The sequence below is a fragment of the Amphiura filiformis genome, chromosome 5 (genome assembly GCF_039555335.1).
Source record: "Amphiura filiformis chromosome 5, Afil_fr2py, whole genome shotgun sequence".
Lineage (NCBI taxonomy): Eukaryota > Metazoa > Echinodermata > Ophiuroidea > Amphilepidida > Amphiuridae > Amphiura > Amphiura filiformis.
The window spans coordinates 19,581,303-19,602,127 of record NC_092632.1 but is presented as its reverse complement, the minus strand read 5'-3'; the positions used below and the strand labels follow the sequence as shown (position 1 = coordinate 19,602,127).

General features: G+C 34.9%; 1 protein-coding gene across 2 annotated transcripts in view; it reads right to left on the bottom strand.

The window, feature by feature from the left end:
- Positions 1-20,825, bottom strand: part of LOC140152774 (serine/threonine-protein kinase Nek9-like) — a 231,978-nt gene that overhangs the window by 161,650 nt on the left and 49,503 nt on the right. For both annotated transcript variants that reach the window (XM_072175264.1, XM_072175265.1), the window contains exon 18: positions 14,856-15,029. In XM_072175264.1, coding sequence (XP_072031365.1) covers positions 14,856-15,029 — 174 coding nt within the window. The remainder of the gene's footprint in view (positions 1-14,855; positions 15,030-20,825) is intronic.

Below are 20,825 nucleotides of genomic sequence, written 5' to 3'. Positions count from 1 at the left end.
GGTGAGGTTATGTGTGATGAGGTGAGTTTAGAAGGGAGGGGCAGAAATAAAAAAAAACCTGACTAGAGAAAAGATGAAAATGAGTGAAAGTGAGATGAAACACGAGAAAAAGATAGAAGATCATGTGTGAAGTGGGATGAAAATGAGGTATGATGAAGATGATATATAAGATGAGATAAGAACAGATGAGATGAAATGATGTGATATGAGATGAGGTAAGATGGTGGAATAATATGAGGCAAGGTGAGATGATGAAGATGAGATGAGACTGGGGAAGACATGTTGATGTGATGTGATAAGATGAAACAAGAAGAGACAAAATGAAATGAGACAAGACAAGACAAGTCATATAAGAGACAAGATTATTATAGCTGACATCACATTACAATATGTTCAAGAGCAATCCTGCTGGTATGCTACACTTTAATAATCTTCCTACCAATTCCAATATACCGGGTAGAGACTGTGTACACAGTCTACTATGACATTCTGTATGTCCTATATTTATTCATCTCAGGAGAGAATTCTTTCAGCGGATCTGGTGCACTGTAGCATTGCTTGAGCTCACCATTAGGATAACATAGCCATCAGCTATTAAACCTAGCTACACTCACTGATAGGATTTTCTCTCATTCTTTTTGTTCGTCTTCTGCATTTTGTTGGAAAATAAATTCATTGCTTGCCTTGCAGATCGTAGATTCTTTTGGGAAATCGCAGCAAGTGATGAGCTGTGGTGATGCTTTGGGCAGACAAGTAGGCAGGCATGAAAGAGATAACATTCTAGCAAGATGTTCCAAGGTCTTAGTTCTGCCCATAGTGGTGTCATCTCGTAGTTCTAAATTAAGGATTCCATACATTTTTTCCCTTAATTCCTTTTTTTGTCACAAGGGGGAAAGCTGTATCCTTGCCTATAGAAATCAATATCAAATTTTCCTTGGCTGAATTTCAATTTGCATAACAAATTAGACAAAAAAGATTTTGTTCAATTTGGTACAAATTCAATGTTTTTATTTCATTTGTAGAAGCAAAGGGTATCGCTGGTCATGGATTTAACTGTTTTGTTTTGCTTTGTTTTTACTTTGAATTATTTCTGCAAAATGTGCTTTTTTGTATTCATATAAGGCTTCAAAAGCTCATTGCAAAGTTGTTTACTCGAAAAGTTTATAGTAAATCCCTGAGTAAATCTGATATAAAGTTACCTGAGGGTAAGATTGAAGCATGCTTATGCATGTATTTACTTGCTATATACCTCACTCAAAATTGGCAATGATAATAATGAGGATGAAATGTTAGAAGTATCGAATACAGGAAATAAATATATTTATTTACACAATTGTGATGAGGCTAGTTTCAAAAATTGTCACAAAATGATTGGAAAGAAGAAATTGTAGCGTTATGATATGACTGCGATTTGTGATGACCTTTTTGTTTTTTAGTTTGTTTTTTGGAATTGTTTGAATAATTTACCTTTTATGATTTACATATTCTAGGAAACTGTGCCATAGTCAAGATGATAAAACATATGTGACTATCCACCACAACTGAGCCTGGATGTCGCCAGTGCCACTATTGAGATATGCTCCATTAAACTTAACAATAAACAATAGGAAACAAAGGATTTATTGACTGTTTTATTGATTTTTCACTAAAAATGTCAAGTACTATAGACATGATATACATCATTTTAAAGCTAATTTCAAGCAGAATATTTTGGTTGAATATCTCAAAAATGATGATTGGCGACTTCAGGGCTCAGTTGTGCTGGATGGTCACATATGCTACACCCATGGTGTGCAAAAACAAGATTGATTTAGGATCAGTGGTCAAAGGGACAACAAGAATGGTTTGCTTTTGGAGGGGAGGAATCACCTACATAGAATTAATACCTTGGCATAAGCAGGTCTATCTATATTTCTTATTTTGTTAATAAAATAACTCAAGAAATCTCAAGTAAATAATACTTTTGCTCATATTTCAAGTGTGGTTTCCACATTTGGCAACCTCAATCACAGTCATTTTATTTTACTAGTTTTTGTGTTTCTAACTTAAACCATGGACATTTGATGGTCTATTCTTAAACTGCTTCTTAGGTGCATATTGCTACAAATTGATACTGAAACAACAAACAGGCTTGAAAAAGTACAAAAAGTGTAGTTTAAGGTGAGGGAGAAATCCTTACAATGTGATTTGAAGCTAACCTGATAGTACAACCACTAGGGGATGAGTGACAATGAACATGAAATGAGTTGTACTTTTCAGCACAAAATGTAACATTTCATTGAGTTGTGATTAATGATGCAATAGGCTATTCCAGCTGAAATCCATACACCCCATATGAGAGACACAAACTTGATCTCCCACACAGGAATTCAGGGAACTCAATTTGAAATATATATTGGGCTGCTATTCCTGAAAATAAGCGCACATCCCTATAGAGGAGTAACTTTTCAATCAAAGCAATGTCCAGATTTCCAAGTCTGCTTTCTGAAAACAACTGGAATTCCAATTGCCAATGTCACTTGATAAAGCTTGGAAATCCAATTAAATAAAGGAAAAATCACGGAAATGTCCAAAATGAGCTCTCAAATTCAGGATTTCTGATTTTGAACTATATTTCTGCTGGATTTTTTTGCATTTGGGTACTTTTAAAGTCTGGATTTCCAACAGTCACTACTGGACACAATGTCCGGAAATCCAAACTCCTCTATAGGGGGTGTGCATCTATTTTCTGGAATGGCCCATTCCCTGTGTGGACAATTAAGGTCACATCTTCCATGGGGGTGTATGGATCTCAGCTGGCATAGCCCAATACTACCAATCAATTCACATTATACATCAGGTAAATGGACTTTTTCCTGTACAATTAATATCTGCTGCAGTTTTGCCTTTGTTGAGCATAAATGTAACAATGTAAAAATAGGATAATCTAATTGTAAAGAAATCAAGGCAAAACTTCATGTGATAAACATGTTCATAATGAAATCAGGAAGTAATTATGCTATGTGATTTGCACCAACAAAGATGTTTTTACAATTGCATGTATTTTAATCATTTTTGTCCATGTAAAATTGTTGAAATTGGTATTTATTTTATAAATAATAAATACATTAAACATTGATGGGGTTTCCCCTACAGTTTGTATCAGCATTTTTATTATATGTGTACTTCCATATCAAAACGATGCACTTGTCGGCTGCTACATGTGTCTCGTTTCACATATAGCTAGGAATAAATACCAGTCTCATCTCAAGTGGAGGTCACTTCAAATCATCCCCAAGTCAACTTGTATAAGGAATGTTCTTTGTATTCCTAAACCATGTGACTTGGGATGATTTGAAGTGACCTACACTTGATACGAGTCTGGTATTTATTCCTAGCTATTATGTGAAATGAGACACATGTAGCAGCCGACAAGTGCATCGTTTTGATATGGATGTACACATATTGCATGAAATAAAGTGCTTTTTTCTAATAATATTGGCAACAAAGTGTCAATTTAACATACACATAAATGTGTTTATGAGCTAAGTGTTCCAAATGAACAGACTTATCTACAAGACAATGTAATGCCCATATCACACTCAGCAGTTACAAGCATAGCATTTTTGTGATGCCACTGCTCATATCTATATACATACATCACTTGATCAGAAAAGCTATTAACAATATATCAGAAGTTGCTAGCATGCCCTCATATCCAGTTCAAAACTGTTTGACTTCAAGGCAATTTTCAAGTGACCTCACAAGCCACACCTGAAGAAAAAAAAACGGTACCTTTGTACAATCACTACAGCCCATGGTAAATTGACATTGGTCTAAAGCCATTTCTTCAAATACCCAAATGATCTAAATCCACATCAACTCTGGGTTAGAACCCCACATAATTGTAGCCAGTATGTCCAATAACTATTCAGTCCAATAATCATTTGGTACTACTCCAATTGGTCTTTGATCACGAGCAATTTTTCTGTCACTAACTCTGCTGGCGTGACATGGCCATAACTCTAAAACATGGCAGAATAATTATATCTCCTCCAATTGAATTCATTGCATCAGATAAAGAAATACTGCAAAACACATGCCCAAGTCCGAAACCTCTATTCGCTGTAGACGTGATGTAATAATCGGATTAATTACCATGGCAATAGGGTAAAATAATTTTTGAATATCTCGCGCTGCACTACAAGCAGGTTGCACTCATCACTTATGCATGTCTGCAATCATAGATTGAATACAATACCGCTCTGTCAAAGATACTAATCTAACAATACAGGTGCGAGTGATCAGCATGATATGGTTCAAAGCAGAGGTACCACGAGAATGTACTAATGAAGTACAATATATTCAAAAATTGTTTTACCCTATCGATATGGTAATTATTTCGATTATTACATCACTTCTACAGCGTATATCAAAAGCTGCCCCCATAAAGTATAAAACACATGCCCAGGTGCAATGCCCCAAGTCAGAACAACCATTCCCACTCTAGCTAAAGCTGCCACTAGCTGACAACTAGAAAAATACCAATAATTTTAGTCAATAATAACAAGTTTATGTAAATATCCTGGAAACTAGATAAATTTAAATCCACTTAGGTATCATATGGACAACTTTGATCAATACTACAAGGTAAAGTGAGTAACAACATATCAAGTACTGATAATAACAGTTACCTCAATTTGGTTTCAATGTGGCTTTATTTAAATGGCCAATATGTTTAAAATCTATAATCACAGGTAAAATCTATAATCAATGCTTTTGCATACACAAAATAATGATAAATAATCATGACAATTGACCTTAAAAACAAACAACTGTTTGTCTTAAAAGTAGGACTACTACTAAAAAGAAGAATAGAGACTGTGGAGGAGGTTAGTGCCTGGCATCTATGAGTATTGACTGACAAGACAGCATGACTAACACATTGATCAGAGTTAGGTATAGTAGCTTTGGGGAGATCTACTGCATTGAAATCAAATTGTTGCCTCCCCATCTTTATCTGCTCTCATGCCAACTGAGAAATCAAAAAAGCACTTTTTGGAAGGGTCATGTTACTTAACAAATCCTTGGTGAACAACCAAATTGTAGAGCAAGAACAAAACCAGGGTAGTGCATAGTATTAGTAACAAAGACAAGTTGTATACTTGTTACAATATAATGGCAGCAGGTTTCTTTGATTTTTTTCAATCATTGCAATGTCGGTTTTACAATGTCAGTAGAACTACTGCAGGGATTTTCAATAGGCAGACCCAGGCCAGATCCAGCCTGTGGACCAATAGTGATTGTACAGTAAACATAGCAAAACAAAGTATATTTGGACCTCATACAGGTCTTTGAAATACATCTGATCTTCCATGGCCCACAAGCAAATATAACTGAGAACCCATCAACTACAGAATACCATCTGCATCCTGTGTTTTAGCAAGGATGTCTACTCTCACTTCCCCGGTTTTAGGGTTAGAGTTTAGAGTTCTGGTTGATGTTAGAGATTGTAGGTTTAAAGTGAGGGTAGAAATGGTTGAAATTAGGGTGAAAATCATGTTTTTATTTTTTTTCACCAAATTCAACACTATTCAACCATTTCTTAAAGTTGGTCAAAATTATAAAAAGAAAAAGAAAATGTTTCCAAGATATTTATCTAGTACTTGAAAATTAATACAAACATTTTCACTGAAGAATTGTTTTGTTATGTTGCCCAAAAAAATTTGCATTTTTGAACAATTATGATGTCAAGTACAAAATATATTTTAGACCAATAGTTAAGCAGTTACAAAGCCCCCCCAAAATCCCATAATTACAGGGTTAAGAGTAAGACCAAAAATATAAGTAAGTGGAGTAAAAGGTTGTCAATTTGGTTTCAACTTCAACCAAGTTCTGTTTGAAATCTTGCCTAGGGTATTAAACAAGAAATTGCCTTTCCAACCCCCTTGAAGTGGTATGCCAATTGTGCTGGGCTTATCGGTGGTGATGGTTTCACAAGTAAATTGTTACTACATTGCAGGGTTGCCTTATCTGTGATTTGGTAGCCCAATTAGTATCGGAGATGTTTAAGATTTCTCTGTGAATTACGACAATTTTCTTGTCCCATACAAAACAAACGAATGGTTAAGAAAAAATTGAGCAAGTTTTCAACATTGGCTCCCACAACTAGTTTCCTCTCCACAGAAACCAATGGTTAAGAGGAAAATTGGGTGACTTTTCAATTATTTGTCCCGCAATTCAGCCTGACATTTTGTAGCAACAATGCTTCATCAGCACAAAGCAAGTGTGTCATCAGATGCCCTGGCAATTCCAACAGTCAGATGATAAGGGCTCATTAAACCAGGGTGATGCCAAGAGACAATAATCACATGTTACCATGGCAACCAAGCTTTCTGAGTAATTAGAATGTACACAATTAGGTCATTATTGGCAATACCCCTTGATTTTATTTTTTCTATATAAAGTTAATTGTCCAACCTACACCTTTAATTGCCCAATCCAGTCCAATCCACACCTTAATTGTCAAATCCAGTCCAATCCACACCTTAATTGTCCAATCCAGAACTTAATTGTCCAATCCCGACTTTAATTGTCAAATCCAGTCCAATCCACACATTAATTATCCAATCCAGTCCAATCCACACCTTAATTGTCAAATCCAGTCCAATCCACACCTTAATTGTCCAATCCAGAACTTAATGTCCAATCCAGTCCAATCCCGACTTTAATTGTCAAATCCAGTCCAATCCACACATTAATTATCCAATCCAGTCCAATCCACACCTTAATTGTCAAATCCAGTCCAATCCACACCTTAATTGTCCAATCCAGAACTTAATTGTCCAATCCAGTCCAATCCCGACTTTAATTGTCCAATCCAGTTCAATCCACACCTTAATTGTCAAATCCAGTCCAATCCACACCTTATATGTCCAATCCAGTCCAATCCAGAACTTAATTGTGCATTCAAGTGCAATCCACACCTTCCAATTCAGTCCAATCCTTACCTTAAATGTCAAATCCAGTTTAATCCACACCTTAATTGTCAAATCCAGTCCAAACCAGACCTTAATTGTCCAACCCAGTCCAATCTACACCATAATTGTCAAATCCAGTCCAATCCAGACCTTAATTGTTCAATCCAGTCCAATCCATACCTTAAATGTCCAATCTACACATTGATTGTCCAATCTAGTCCAATCCATACCTTAAAATGGTCCAATCCTGTCCAATCCACACCTCTAATGTCAAATCCAGTTTAATCCACACCTTAATTATCCAAACCTCCAGTCCAATCCACACCTTACTTATTCAATCAATCCATTTCAATCCACATTCTTAATTGTCTAATCCAGGACAGTCATTATTAAAACAATTAATCATATTGTTATCCAGGTATCCAAAGCATGCTAAGTGATTTATAAACTTCACTTGAAATGCGTGCCAATTTCAAAGTTGTTGATCAATTATCTCTAGTTGTATTTATTTATTTATTCAACATCAATCTGTTCACCGGCTCAAACGCTACGGGCAAAAGTCAAAAACGGCGACTATCCAATGACTGAAGTAAAATAAAACTTCACGGTTAACCCATAATTGCAATCCTCCTCAATTCCATGCACTATTTATCAACACCAATAGCATATGTTGTCATTGACTCTCTCAAATAGCTTCAAAATCCTTTTGGTACAGGAAATTGCTACCACGGTAATACTTTGCAATTTCACATAGAAAATGGGTTTTCATGTCGCCGAGGAGATAAACCAATTTTACTTTTTCTCTCACTTTCCTTCTTTTTTTTACTTTACCAAGATTACTCAAGTGCAAGTAAAAAGATCTAAGCATGGTTGCATGTGGCGGGCGGGTGGACCGGGAAAAACGCTTCATGGTAGCCTGCGGGGCATGCACGCTAGCAGTTTACTGCTAACAGTTTCACAAGAAAATAGGGTTTGGGCAATCCATCAAGTTATGCAATGCTTGGGGCTAAGCTGTCCTATAGTTTATTCTTTAATAAGCTAGGATGCAATGCAGTTAAGTCATGGTAAAATGGATAGAATCTAGGCCAGGGTGCTTCAACATGACTATGTAGGTAAGCAAGGATGGATAATAATTGTATCACGCTGCTACACTCGCTCATTTACACACTTGATGTATGGGCTTGAAATGTATGCAAATGGGTCACTAATCAAAAAAATAGTTTCAACATAAAGGGATGTTTACTGAAAAGTAAAAGAAAAAAATAAATCATTTAACATCAATAAAATCCTACTAACTTGAGCAAAGTGTGTATATTTGTTAAATATTTATTACGATAATTTTTACTGTTATATGTCACCAGTTTATGCTCATTTGGTGAATCAATAGCCATGTTTTACAGCAATAATATGGAATGAAAACTTCTTCAGCAAACTACTACAAATGAGCATTCACTGAAAAAAAAAAAAGTCCACAAACATTTCAGTATCAAACAAGACCAATTACTACTAGTGGTCAGAGTGTCAGCAGCACAGCTGACAGCTGAAACTTATTTGTGACCAATATATTGGTTTGTAAACTATTTTTTAAGTTTGAAGATCAGATAAATCTGGCATTGTCTACCTCACTTAGGCCTTTCATATATGATTTCTCAAAACAAAAAAAGATAACAGGTAAAGGAGAAAATAATAATTCGTATAATAGTTTGTAGTATTAAATTAATACTGTGCCTAAGCCGGTTAGCTCAGTGGCCTAAGAAGCCTTACCTCAAGCTGTGCTTTGAGAAACCTGCTGTAAATGATCTATGTTGGACTGGCTATGAGAAACCAGCCCTAAATGGTCTATGTTGGACTGGCTATGAGAAACCAGCCATAAATAATCTATATTGGACTGACTATGAGAAACTAGCCCTAAATGATCTATATTGGGGAATTATAGAGCGAATATCTTAAGAAAAACACAGCATAAACAGAAGAAAAGGAAAGAGTTGATATCCCTTTTGTACTTGCAGAACTGCTCAAAAGAAAACATATAAAAAGTGATGCACTTTAAAGTGCACCTTGATTATATTTGTAATTTCTGAAATAGCTGTGTAATTAAGTCTGCTATATACGTTCAATAATACCTAAAAGCAGGCTAAAAAGGCCAAGACATAAATCACTTCCACTGGTTTACAAACCAAGCATGTCAAATGGATCAGCATTTGGAAATCAATATAAAAATGTATGCCACCAGATTAAAACCGATAAAAATTAGAATATAGGTACTATCTAAACTAGTTCAGCAAAGATGGAAAGTACAGGAACTACATGAGCCTTGTCCTCACCCCAATTAAGCTATATACTGATGCCTATGGCAGTACCACGATCACGATGCTACAGGCAACATCAACAAAGTGTGCTCACTGTTAAATGGTCCATCTAATTAGACCTATTCACTGCGATGCTGCAAGCATCAGTTTAGGTGGATTACGCTTAAGGTGTGCACGATTAGAAAATGTTTCACTTTTTCTCTTTATATCCCAATTAGGTGTGACCCCTTCAGGACTATTATAGCCAAAGGGGGTTCTAGGATAGTGTATTTCCACTTGGAGAGACTTTAATAATTGCCAACTTCAAAGCTCTCAACATATGGCATGGTGTCTTGATGGAAATTTTCATAATACCAGTACCCATTTAAACCAATTGCCATCAATTAATATATAGGTAGGAATTGAAAGCGTTGCTTGTGAATGTCCTGATAAGTAGCATAACCTGAGGCGGCTTTATCACACAAAAAGAGTTTTATCTAGGACTTCCATCTACGGATGCAATAGTAAGAACAAGCAAGTCAATCAATAAAGCTTGCTGTTTTTCAGGTAAAAATGGTGTAAAGGTTGGGACTTTTAATGGACATTACAGCATAAGTTGCTTGTTCTCTACCTACAAATCCCGGTCATAATTGTTCGAACACTTTAACATGGGTACTTCAAATATGCCCCCCATTCCCCCGATCAATGTTGTTAGTTGTTTTTTTGGTCATACACCCCTAGAAACATCCAACATTGATTAGTGGGGCAGGGGGAGGGTTGTAGTAGTAGGAAATGGTTCAGACTTCACACCAAAGAAATCGAAAGTTTAATATGTCAAGTATAACAGAAATACGGTTTCAAACAGTCCTACTTTGACACTAGTGTTCGAACTATTTATGTCCGAACTATTTATGTCCGGGATTGTAGCTGCCCTGCCTAACTTTCTTGAGTTAGCTATATTCCACTTTCCCAATAAGCCACTTCCATGACACTTTTTTTTAAAGAATTCCTTAACAATTTTCCACCTTTTACTACTACTATGCTTTGAATACTACAAACGTGACCACTAAACAAAACTTTTATGACGTCTATGAAACTTCACAAATGTTAATAGACTTATGATTGTACTTTAAATTTGTATTCCAAAAACACTTCATGATCAGTCTTCATCAGTTTGAGATCTTTCTTAAAGATCTTTTTTTTTAGAATATTTTTTAATGGTGAAAACCTTGGACTCGAAATCACCCTCAGTCTGTTATCAGGTCAGTGCCGGTGATATAGCAACAAAGGAGGCACATGCCACCCTGCATCAAAGTAAATTTTTTGAAAAATGCCATTCAAAATTGCCCAATAAAATCTGGTGCCCCTACCCCGCTCAATCAGGCTCAGAGCCCCACTGCTCTCAATTTCCCCTACCATTGAAAAATAACCTACATTAAACTACTGGTCAGTAGTAAAAATGATTACAGTGTACTGCAGATTCACTTTTGCTGATTAAAGATAACACTCCATCTAAAAGTATGAGAAAAGAACAAAATTTGTGTTTTATATTAAAAGCTTAAATTTCAACCATTCTATGATGTATGAATAAAAGACACTTTTACAGCCATATACTCTTAATTTAAAAACATTTTATACATGGAACTGACAACACAAAACTTAATAAAACACCTTGCTACAAATTAAGATCATAAGGCTGTAAAAGTGTCATTTTATAATTATTTTATTCATACAACATAGAAGTTTGGTTGAAAATTACTGATGTGCTCTGAATGGTATAAGCAGAGTGAAGCTATCTGTGTTGAGTGACAAAGAGGGGGCTATTTACACAAAACAGTTGGTAAGAGATATGGATGGAAAAAAATCTTGACAGAACAATCTTTGTTTCTCACTCCTGTAACTTAGTTTTGAAATCTAACAGTGGTATATCAAGGGGGAGATAGGGCATTGACTCAGACATGCCTAGTCAGAACTTTTGGAACCACTGACCCCTTCCTTTTACCTCCATGATTGTCAAAGTCCGCTTATGTAACTGAAATTGGCAATATGCACTTAGCATAGTGTAAGCAATGTGTCTTTGGTGTAAGAGTGCAGCATGAAGAAATATTTTGAGAAACTTTTTGGAAGTTATTCCACACTACTGTTCCACATTAAGATCATTGCATTGTTCATTGCACCTTGCTACTTTTCTTATGAGGTAAAAATGCATGATGTTTGCAATATCAGGTATGTTGTTCATCACTGAATCAGCACCTTAACCACAAACAACCTCTTTACCCAATGTATTAAAATGCTCTCATTTACAATGGCATCCAATGGGCAATATTAACTAGAAAGTGATTTCACATTGTGGAATACCACAATTTGTTCCCTACACATTTAAAGGTCATTCTATGTGTGCATAACCATATTGGGGTTAAAGAATTTTGTCTTGGTAGATGAGAATGTTCAAGATGTTAGTGTTGATTTCACAGAGCAATCTCTCATAAGTCACCGACTTTTCAAATTTACTGCCATGAAAGATTTATAGCAATTCAATCCAATAAGAACTATCACCTTTTGCAACACTGGCATGAATTTCTCACAGCATAAGGTTTGCGATTAATAAAATTAATGTTTGTGAGTGCTACAGTAGACATCTGGTTTTACTGTGTGCTTCAGAGAGAAATCTATGACACATGTGTGTGGATGAGGCCATTTGGCCTAAATATATGACAGTTATTTACCGACGCTATTATGCTCATTCATTATACAATAATGCAACATTTATGTCAAGACGGTCAGTTAACCTAATTCAATACAGGTAATATAGCCTTTGGAGTAATTCATTATACACATGATGGTTTGCTGAAACTGTTTATTAATCCAGAGTAATTATTAGTTTTAAGAAAGTAGGTCGAAGGGCCTGCTTGTTTGTTAGTTTATTGGTAATAAATGAAATCAGTATGTTGTAGCAGACAGCAGGAGAAATAAAATCCATAATTAAATGTTTAGATTGGAGCCAAGCGAGTCATAGGTAATAAATATTTGTAAATTGACATAATTTTGGTTAACCATGCTGAAAAATTGAAAACATATACTAATTGGAAAAAATATGCCACAACACAATAAATCTGCTTAAATATATGCTTGATGAAAGCTACATGGAATCTTTGCATAAATCTACACAGATAAGAGCTATTTTGATCTAGAAAAGTGCTTTGACAACATTAAGTGTTTTGTTGCTATTCATCAAAAATTACACTTGAGTACAACCCATAAACTGTCAAGTCCCATGCGACTAATTATCAAATCTAGGGCAGTAGTTCACATGTGTCATCCATCTTCTATTTTCCCAACATTACCAACCAACAACACATGTTCATTAGCTACACATAACAATTAGGTCCGTAATTTACAACAATGCAATCTATTTTTGTCAGATTGAGAAGACTAAATATGTGGTGTCACAATTTATTGAGGCACTGTGCTCTAGCGTTAACTTATTACCTTATTCTAGGAGCCAGAGAAAATCTAGCTGTCTCATCTGCTTCAAGTGTTAGAGCTTAACTAACAAGCATACTGTAATTACTTGTTTGGTTAAACTAGGTCGCTGGTCACCCATGGATGGATGGCCAATATTTTCCTTTTGCCTTAGCAGTAAACAAAACACACCATTAAAAATGAAATTTGAGACCTAAAGAATGGTTCTTTATGAGGAAAGTATTAATGTAATTCAAGCTTGAGTTGTAACTTAATTAGTGGATTTAATGGCGAGCACTATGGCTAGATAATTACAAGAGAAATTAGTTTATATGTATGCATTATATTCTGTTTATAAGTAGGATGACAAAGACCACAGGAGGAAATTATTGAAGAGTTATATGATTTAAACCATGGTAACATTGTGGGATGGAGCTTAACTAAATCATCTTGAATTAGGCAACTGCTGTGAGCAAATGCAAAATGAAACTTTCCTTTTATATCGTCAGCATAATTGAATTATTATTTATTTGTCCATCTTACACTGAACTAGTTTTCATGCTGTTGTATTTCAGTCAAAAATGTAATTGTTCACAACAATATGATGCGCTATTCCAGTTGAAATCCATACACCCTCCTATGGATAACACAACCATACACTCCCACACAAAGGGTGTATATTTCAAATGGAATCGCCCATTCAGGTGACCCCATTTCAAATCCACACACCCTGTGTAGAAGATTAAGGTCATGTCTCCCATAGAGGGTGTATGTATTTGAACTAGAATGGCCCAATGCAAACTAAAAGAGTCCAATCAAATAACTTTGTGGCGTTGTTCTTCAGATGTGATTACATTGTATCTTGTCTCAAATTTTTGTTTTGTAATATGTTCTTACTTGTTGTGCAGCATATGCTTAATTGCATGATGTGCTCAAAAGATACATTGTATTATTCTTTATTAAAAAATCCTAAGAATAGAATGTGTAACTAGTTAAGTGAATCGCATGTATCACGTGGGATGTTATAACCTTTCAATTTGGATAACAATCTTGAAAAGTCTGGCTTCTTTACTGATAAGCACAGGTTTGTGTGAAAATTAGGTTAACTACTACAAACTTAAAATTTAGTTAACATTACTTTAGGTTAATATGTAAATAAACTCAAAATAAATATAAACTATTTATGCATATCAATCCCATGGAGTTATACAGAGCCCTACATTTGACAGACAGAAAAGAGTTCATTTCATAGTCCCTATTCTGACTAACAAAGAAAGATATTATTTTACAGGGATGTCGTGATACAAGGCTTTGTGATGTGACACTAGAGCAAACATCAGAGGGTGCTAGTTGGGTAGCACTGATGCCATACTTTGATTGACAGCGCATTGATCATCAGCGCTAAATACACATTTATCTTTCCTCTATGTTATTTACACTTGCAATGTCGTGCTTGGTTGGATTAATAATGTCTGAAGTTGTAAATCATAAGGGAAAAGGGCTTTATTATGGAAACGGTAAGAATTTTGTTTCCCAGTTACATTGTCACTCATATTTATTATATGAATGCACTTAAAGAGGGTAATACACAGGTTAAAAAAAGAAAATACCGAAATAGGCACTAAGAACTTAGAAGCAATACAAACTGATATCAGGTTAACCTAATTACCACACACACACACCAAATCACTCACAGAAACATACTTCTATGTCCCAGTTTAATGTTTTTACTTTAATATTGCCTGTGTTGGCATCAGTTATACAGAGCCCTACATTTGACAGACAGACAGCACAAGGCTCATTTCACAGCCCCTATTCTAAACTAAAGCAGACAGATAGATTATTTTACCAGGATGTCGTGATACAAGGCTTTGTGATGTGACACTAGAGCAAACATCAGAGGGTGCTAGTCAGGTAGCATGCCATACTTTGATTGGCAGTGCATTGATCATCAGCGCTAAATACACAGAACTTATCTTTTTTCTATGTTATTTCCACTGGAAATGTAGTATTTGATTGGCTTAATAATGTCTGAGGCTGTAAATTCAGAGGAAAAAAGGCTTCATTTTGGAAAGTGAAGAGTTTTGTTTCCCTGTTACACTTTCAGTCATTAAAACAAAACATACCATAAAGCCACTGTACTTACCTACTACAATGATTGTGTTCCAGTTATGACAGCATAGGTCCGATACCATGTGTAAGGCACCAAAGATAGGACGTGGTGTGGGAACTGCCGCTTTCCTCTTCAAGGAGCTCCTGTGCTCTGAGCTTATTCCTAATTTCCCCAATTCACTATGACCAAAGGAATATATTTGATTATCTGTGAAGGATTTAAAAAGGCAAAAATTGAAGAAAATATGGTTAATCTGAGAATCATTATAAAGTGGTTAAATGGGGTCACCTGAATGGGCGATTCCATTTGAAATATACACCCTTTGTGTGGGAGTGTATGGTTGTGTTATCCATAGGAGGGTGTATGGATTTCAACTGGAATAGCGCATCATATTGTTGTGAACAATTGCATACCAGCAAATCCAAGATGACTATAAACATAATCTATGATGTTCCATAAGTGATTCGCTGAGTGTAGGTAGCGACCAAAGCAAAATCAGCTTTGAACTGCAAACATTTAATCATGTCAACTCTGTAGGCAAAACAATACATAGGGATGTTTACTGTTGTCAGCTATCTGTTAATATGCAGTGTTCATGATGATATACTCATATTGGCAAGAACTCCATTCTTCCTAGTTAGTCCATCTTAGAGAGATTCCCTGCAGCAAGAATAAAGCACCTCTGAAGGCTGAGGACCTATGGAATGTTAAGTTAATGAAAAAAAAAATCAGTTCTACCAGCCTGACCGACCCTGATTTTGCCTTTTTGGGATATTTTATTTTTTCTGTATGCATGTAAAATCACACATTTTTGAGACAAAAGTGGACTGATTTTGACTGGAAAAATGCGAGTGAATAAAATATGCAACTTTTTAAAAAATTGGCAATTTTCAGACATTTTGCTACAAAACAACCACACCTGAAAACATACACAACTGACTGAAACCCTGCACGAAAGGTCCATCTGCCCGTAGACCAGGGGTTTTTGGTCACCTAAGTCATATCAAAGAATTCTTTAAGGAGCAGGAAGTATGGTCACAGGTAATAGTATCCTTTCATTCTCTGACCATGGACACACATGGCCATCTGTGGCAAACTCTGGATGTTATACATTACCACCAAGGGGTGAGTTCATTTAATATTACTGCCTGTTCCAAGATATTACGCAGACAAATTAAACATTAAAATGAACCGAAATTTGCATGATTTTAGCTACATTTAGATTGTTCATGATTAGTAATGTTAAATCCTGCAAGTTTACTACAGATGTGAGAGATCGAGTAACTTTTAATGATTTTAAGCACCATTCTGTTTCCTGTAGAAACTCTAGCATGATTTTGCATGGAGTGTATATAATTCCCAGACATCATGGACTTCACGGGCCAGTCATAAAAAATAATGATGGTCGATATATTGGTTTTCCTAGTCAGTGGGATCAAACCAGGGCTGATTTCAACCATCATATCTGTCTCCAAGAACTGGGTCACTCCTGTGAACAACAAATGATGATTTCTTAAAGCAAATTTAGTACACATCTAAAGGGACTGGCATTTGGGACAGTGTTCCCATTGCAGGTCATGTGTTGTGTGCATGTGGCCTCATTTTGCAGCAAACACCAATGCACACCCCTACATACACACCCCGAGTTCACCCCCACTAGTCTCAGCCCACACACCAATGGCAAGGCTGATACATCCAGGGTATATTCAAAATGAATCTTTTATTACTCAAGATATTTTTTATTTGTATTTATATGGTCATACTCCATACAAACACAACAGTCAAAGCTAAATAGCAGCTTCATCTTATCAAAACTTGCTCAACTCCCTAATATAAGCACAAATCTGAACATCAGGTGTGAAGGATGCTCTTTTGAATACATTAACATACAATATGAACATGTTTCATTAATATATGAATGTTTTAAGGAGTGAGACCGTTTTAATATGGATCGCAACCCAACAACAAAGTGTCATATTACATCCTCTCTTGCTGTAAATTTATACATAAAACAATAGAATGCATACTGCTTACACATAGGGACAGCACAGGGAGAAGAAATACTCACAAGATGACAGAAAATTACACAGCTATTTCATTAATGAATGTATCTTTTAAGGAGCGAGAATGTTTTAATATTGATAATAAACCAACAAAAATGTATCACTTTACACCGGTCTTCTCTACCTGCAATACTATATATCTCAATGAATAAACCAAGAGAATGCATACTCCATAAAACATGTTACAGAGAGAAGGCAAGTAATGTGTGTACCTCGTGAGAGTTTAATACAATTCAACATATCACTAGTTCTATTAAAGCCATAATGGTTCAAAATTGGTAACTTTTTTTTAATGATTTTTTGCTATATATTTGTAATGTTTACATGTCCCAAGCTAAATTGAATCAGCCAAATGTGTCTGTTTGTCAAAAGAACAATTTCCAACAAAATGTCATAATTCTCACATTCAAGTCCACACCCAGAACTCCATTTTAAATGGTCAAACTAGCAGGTGGGGTTTCTTTCACTTTACCTCATTATTTCTGCTTAAAAAGTCAGAATCCCTTCCTTATTAGTTAATAGTAATATTATTTCAACATTTTGAGTAAATAATAGTAAACTTAGAATAACAAACTTAAAATTTGATGGAAATCAAATTCATCCCAACTCAGATTTGTGCATTTTTGGAACAAGCATAGCTGTGCTACTGAAGTGGATAATGTGTAAGCAATCTGATGAAGTATAAAATCGGACATCAAGATAGAATAAAAGCACACTTGTATTATTTCCATCCATTTTTTCCTGCTCACATGAGCCAGGCTGTCAAATTCAGCATGGTATGGTTATCAATTTGGTGATCAAGTTGTACAAATATTTTGTACATAAAATCTCTGATAAAAGATTTTAAATAAAGTGGCTCCCACACATGCCAGGTTTTTTTTTGCACATCAGCAGTGTTTACTAATGAAGAAACTGAATCCAAAAATGAATCAGTCATAAATTACATTTTTATATTAACAGAGACTTCACAGAACTTGGTAATTTCTTATCCTCAGAGAAAAGAAATTCTGCGTCTAGCGAGCAAGGAAGTTGAATTCTGAACCTACAGCCAAACATAATTAGTTGACCTTCTTCACACACAAAAAACAGGTTTATTATCATCACTGGAATTATCCAAGCTCATTGATGAAAATGTGGAGCAGTTAAAGAAGACAATTTGTACAAAATATCTTTCAATGACACTTTAAATATCTTCCAAATTTGGCTTTTGTTAAATTGTGCCAGCGGTATATTTTGTTCTTTGTGCATAACAATTCAATATGTTATATTAGCAATAGTAATTTCCATACAGGTATCATTCCACCTTTTGAATACTTTAATATCCCTACAAACAAATTTTAGAGTTTCATAATGCACATGAATCCTTCGATATCAACAGTATCAATAAGCATATTGACAAAAGTTCTATTCATAGGAGAACATCTTTGTCATTTTAATGAAAAAATAACCAAAGTTACATTTTCAAATAGACATCCAGACAGACAGCTTCTTCAGAATTGTATTTAAATCACTCATGATTTGATTAAAATAGAAATTGCAGACAAAATGTGATGTAATAAAATAGAAATTGCAGACATATGTGATGCATTCAAGCAAAATGAGGCAACATTTGTTGTTAAATTTGATTTTGAGAAATAGTCAAATGACATGTTCAATTCTTGTGTATTTAATTGCTTTCTGAATCAAGAAAATATTCATATTTAAGGGACCTTATGTTCAATTTCAATAAGAATTTCAGCCTATTGGTGCCTTGTTATTGAGCAAAAATTTGAGATTAAAATGTGAAAATCAATGTTGCTAAACAAATGACTTATTGACTTAATCAGGTCATAGTATTCATTACTATAAATGACTCAAATATGGTTATTTTTGATGAAAAGGTAACATGGTTTGCAAAATCAGTTCAAATTATAGAATATTTAATTGAAATTTTGTGTTTGTTAGAGAGACACATAAAGGATGAAAATGAGAACAAATAACTTTTACATTTCTTGAGCAGATGTAGGAAGAGGGGAGGAGGTATTGGCTGGTGGGTTGATGTGGGTGGTGATGATGGTGGTGATGATGGTGGTGATGTTGATATTGGTACAATGAAAAAAAGCTTCTGTCAACTGGAGCAAATCATTTGGAAATAAAAGGAAACTGAACAAATTCATTGATGCCTATTTATTGCAACTCTTCTGTTAAATATAATACTCTTATAGCTTTCCAACTTGGTTGTTACATACATAGCAACATCAATACTGTTACCAAATCAGGGTCAGAAATTAGGCTAGAATCCAAGAATTCATTCTCACAAAGACTCTCGTCAACAAAATTGCAAGAATTAAAATGGATTCTAATAAATACTTCAATTCATCATACAAAGTTATATGGCAAAAACCCATAGATTCTTGCAAAATTCCACTGGGAGAATCCAAAAGGATTCTCACATGTGGTTGCGAACTTGGTTGCGAATTTCAGACCCTGTCTTTAATTTCTTTTTATTCTTCACAGACTGCCTGCCCTATTTGTACAAATACAAATTTTATTTCAACTCAATTTAAAAATTACAAAGGAAAAACAGAATAACATCATTGATGCACTTTCATTGAATTTGAAACTCTTTTGTTAAATATATATTTTTATTTCTTTCCAACTTAATTACCAATTACTTACTCTGTATATTGATACAAACATGAGAATGGTTACCTATTTTCTTTTTATTCCCTACATACCTCTTTCCATATAAAATACAAATTAAAAACAAAATACTGGGTGTAAAAACATGCCAGTAGCTGTTATACACTCTAGATTCAGTTAGTTTCATTAAGTTTCATAGCTCGATGTTGTTTCCAGATTTATTTTAGGAAACATTTGCTGTGACTGCACTTTGCCTAGCCGATAGTCTGCTCTTGATAAACAAATCATGAAAGGCTTTGAATCGCATGAGGCTACTGCCTGCCTGTCAACCTGCCTGGTTTCATGCCATATTATACCCAAGTTATTTTCTTCTCCAATAAGTTATCACAAATAGTCTAAATGAGAAGACAGTTTGCTATCAATTCATGTAAATCGCTTCTCTGCGCAATCAATCGTGCATAAACAAAATTGCTCCTGACTCAATCAATTCAGTCCAACCTGTTTTTTCTGTTTTCCTTCACTTTGTGTTTATCACAGCGTGGTCAATTCTGTCCTTAATATCCGTCTTGGCTGCACAATAGTGATGCAGTTCAGTGTATACAACTATACATTCATTACTTAAGTTAACTGATCTACACCTGAAGCATTATTACAACCAAATTAAATTTACTTCATCAGTAATAATTAGATTATTCATCATTACCAATATCAGAAGATAGCTACTTTATTAAAACCAATATCAGCAGTAGACAGCTAAAAGAAACAGAAGGAAGTTATTTACCAAATCATCAGCAATTTTTACTAAATACAGGGTGTCCCCCCAAAAAGAGGCCCCTCATTGTGCCCTCTTTTCTACTATTTCTGAAAAGTTGATCAAATATATTTTGGTATGTAAAAAACCTTAAGTTGTTAGCTTTAATAAACCAAAACAATTATATCAATCGGCTCACAACTTTTGAAGATATGCTCTTTTAAAGAAATGTACCCGTTTTTCACTCTGTCCACGGAGAAGGTTTGGCCACTTCAAAGATTGAAAGGAGTACACATACCATGCATGAATATCAAACATTCCTCAATGATAACTTTATTGGAATGGGCTTTACCGGTGGGTTTATGGGCAATAGATTTTGTTAATAGTGTCATTAATTGTGGGTAAAATGGATGCCGAATGGGACTTCTTTTGCTTTACTTGCGATTACTTATTTTTTTCTTGGTTATGCCTTTTTGTTTTATTATGTTTCTTACTTTCTAAATTTGTTGTTTCTTGCTTTCTTTTTTTCATTTACAATATAAGTCATTTCTCTTTTTAGGATAAAAG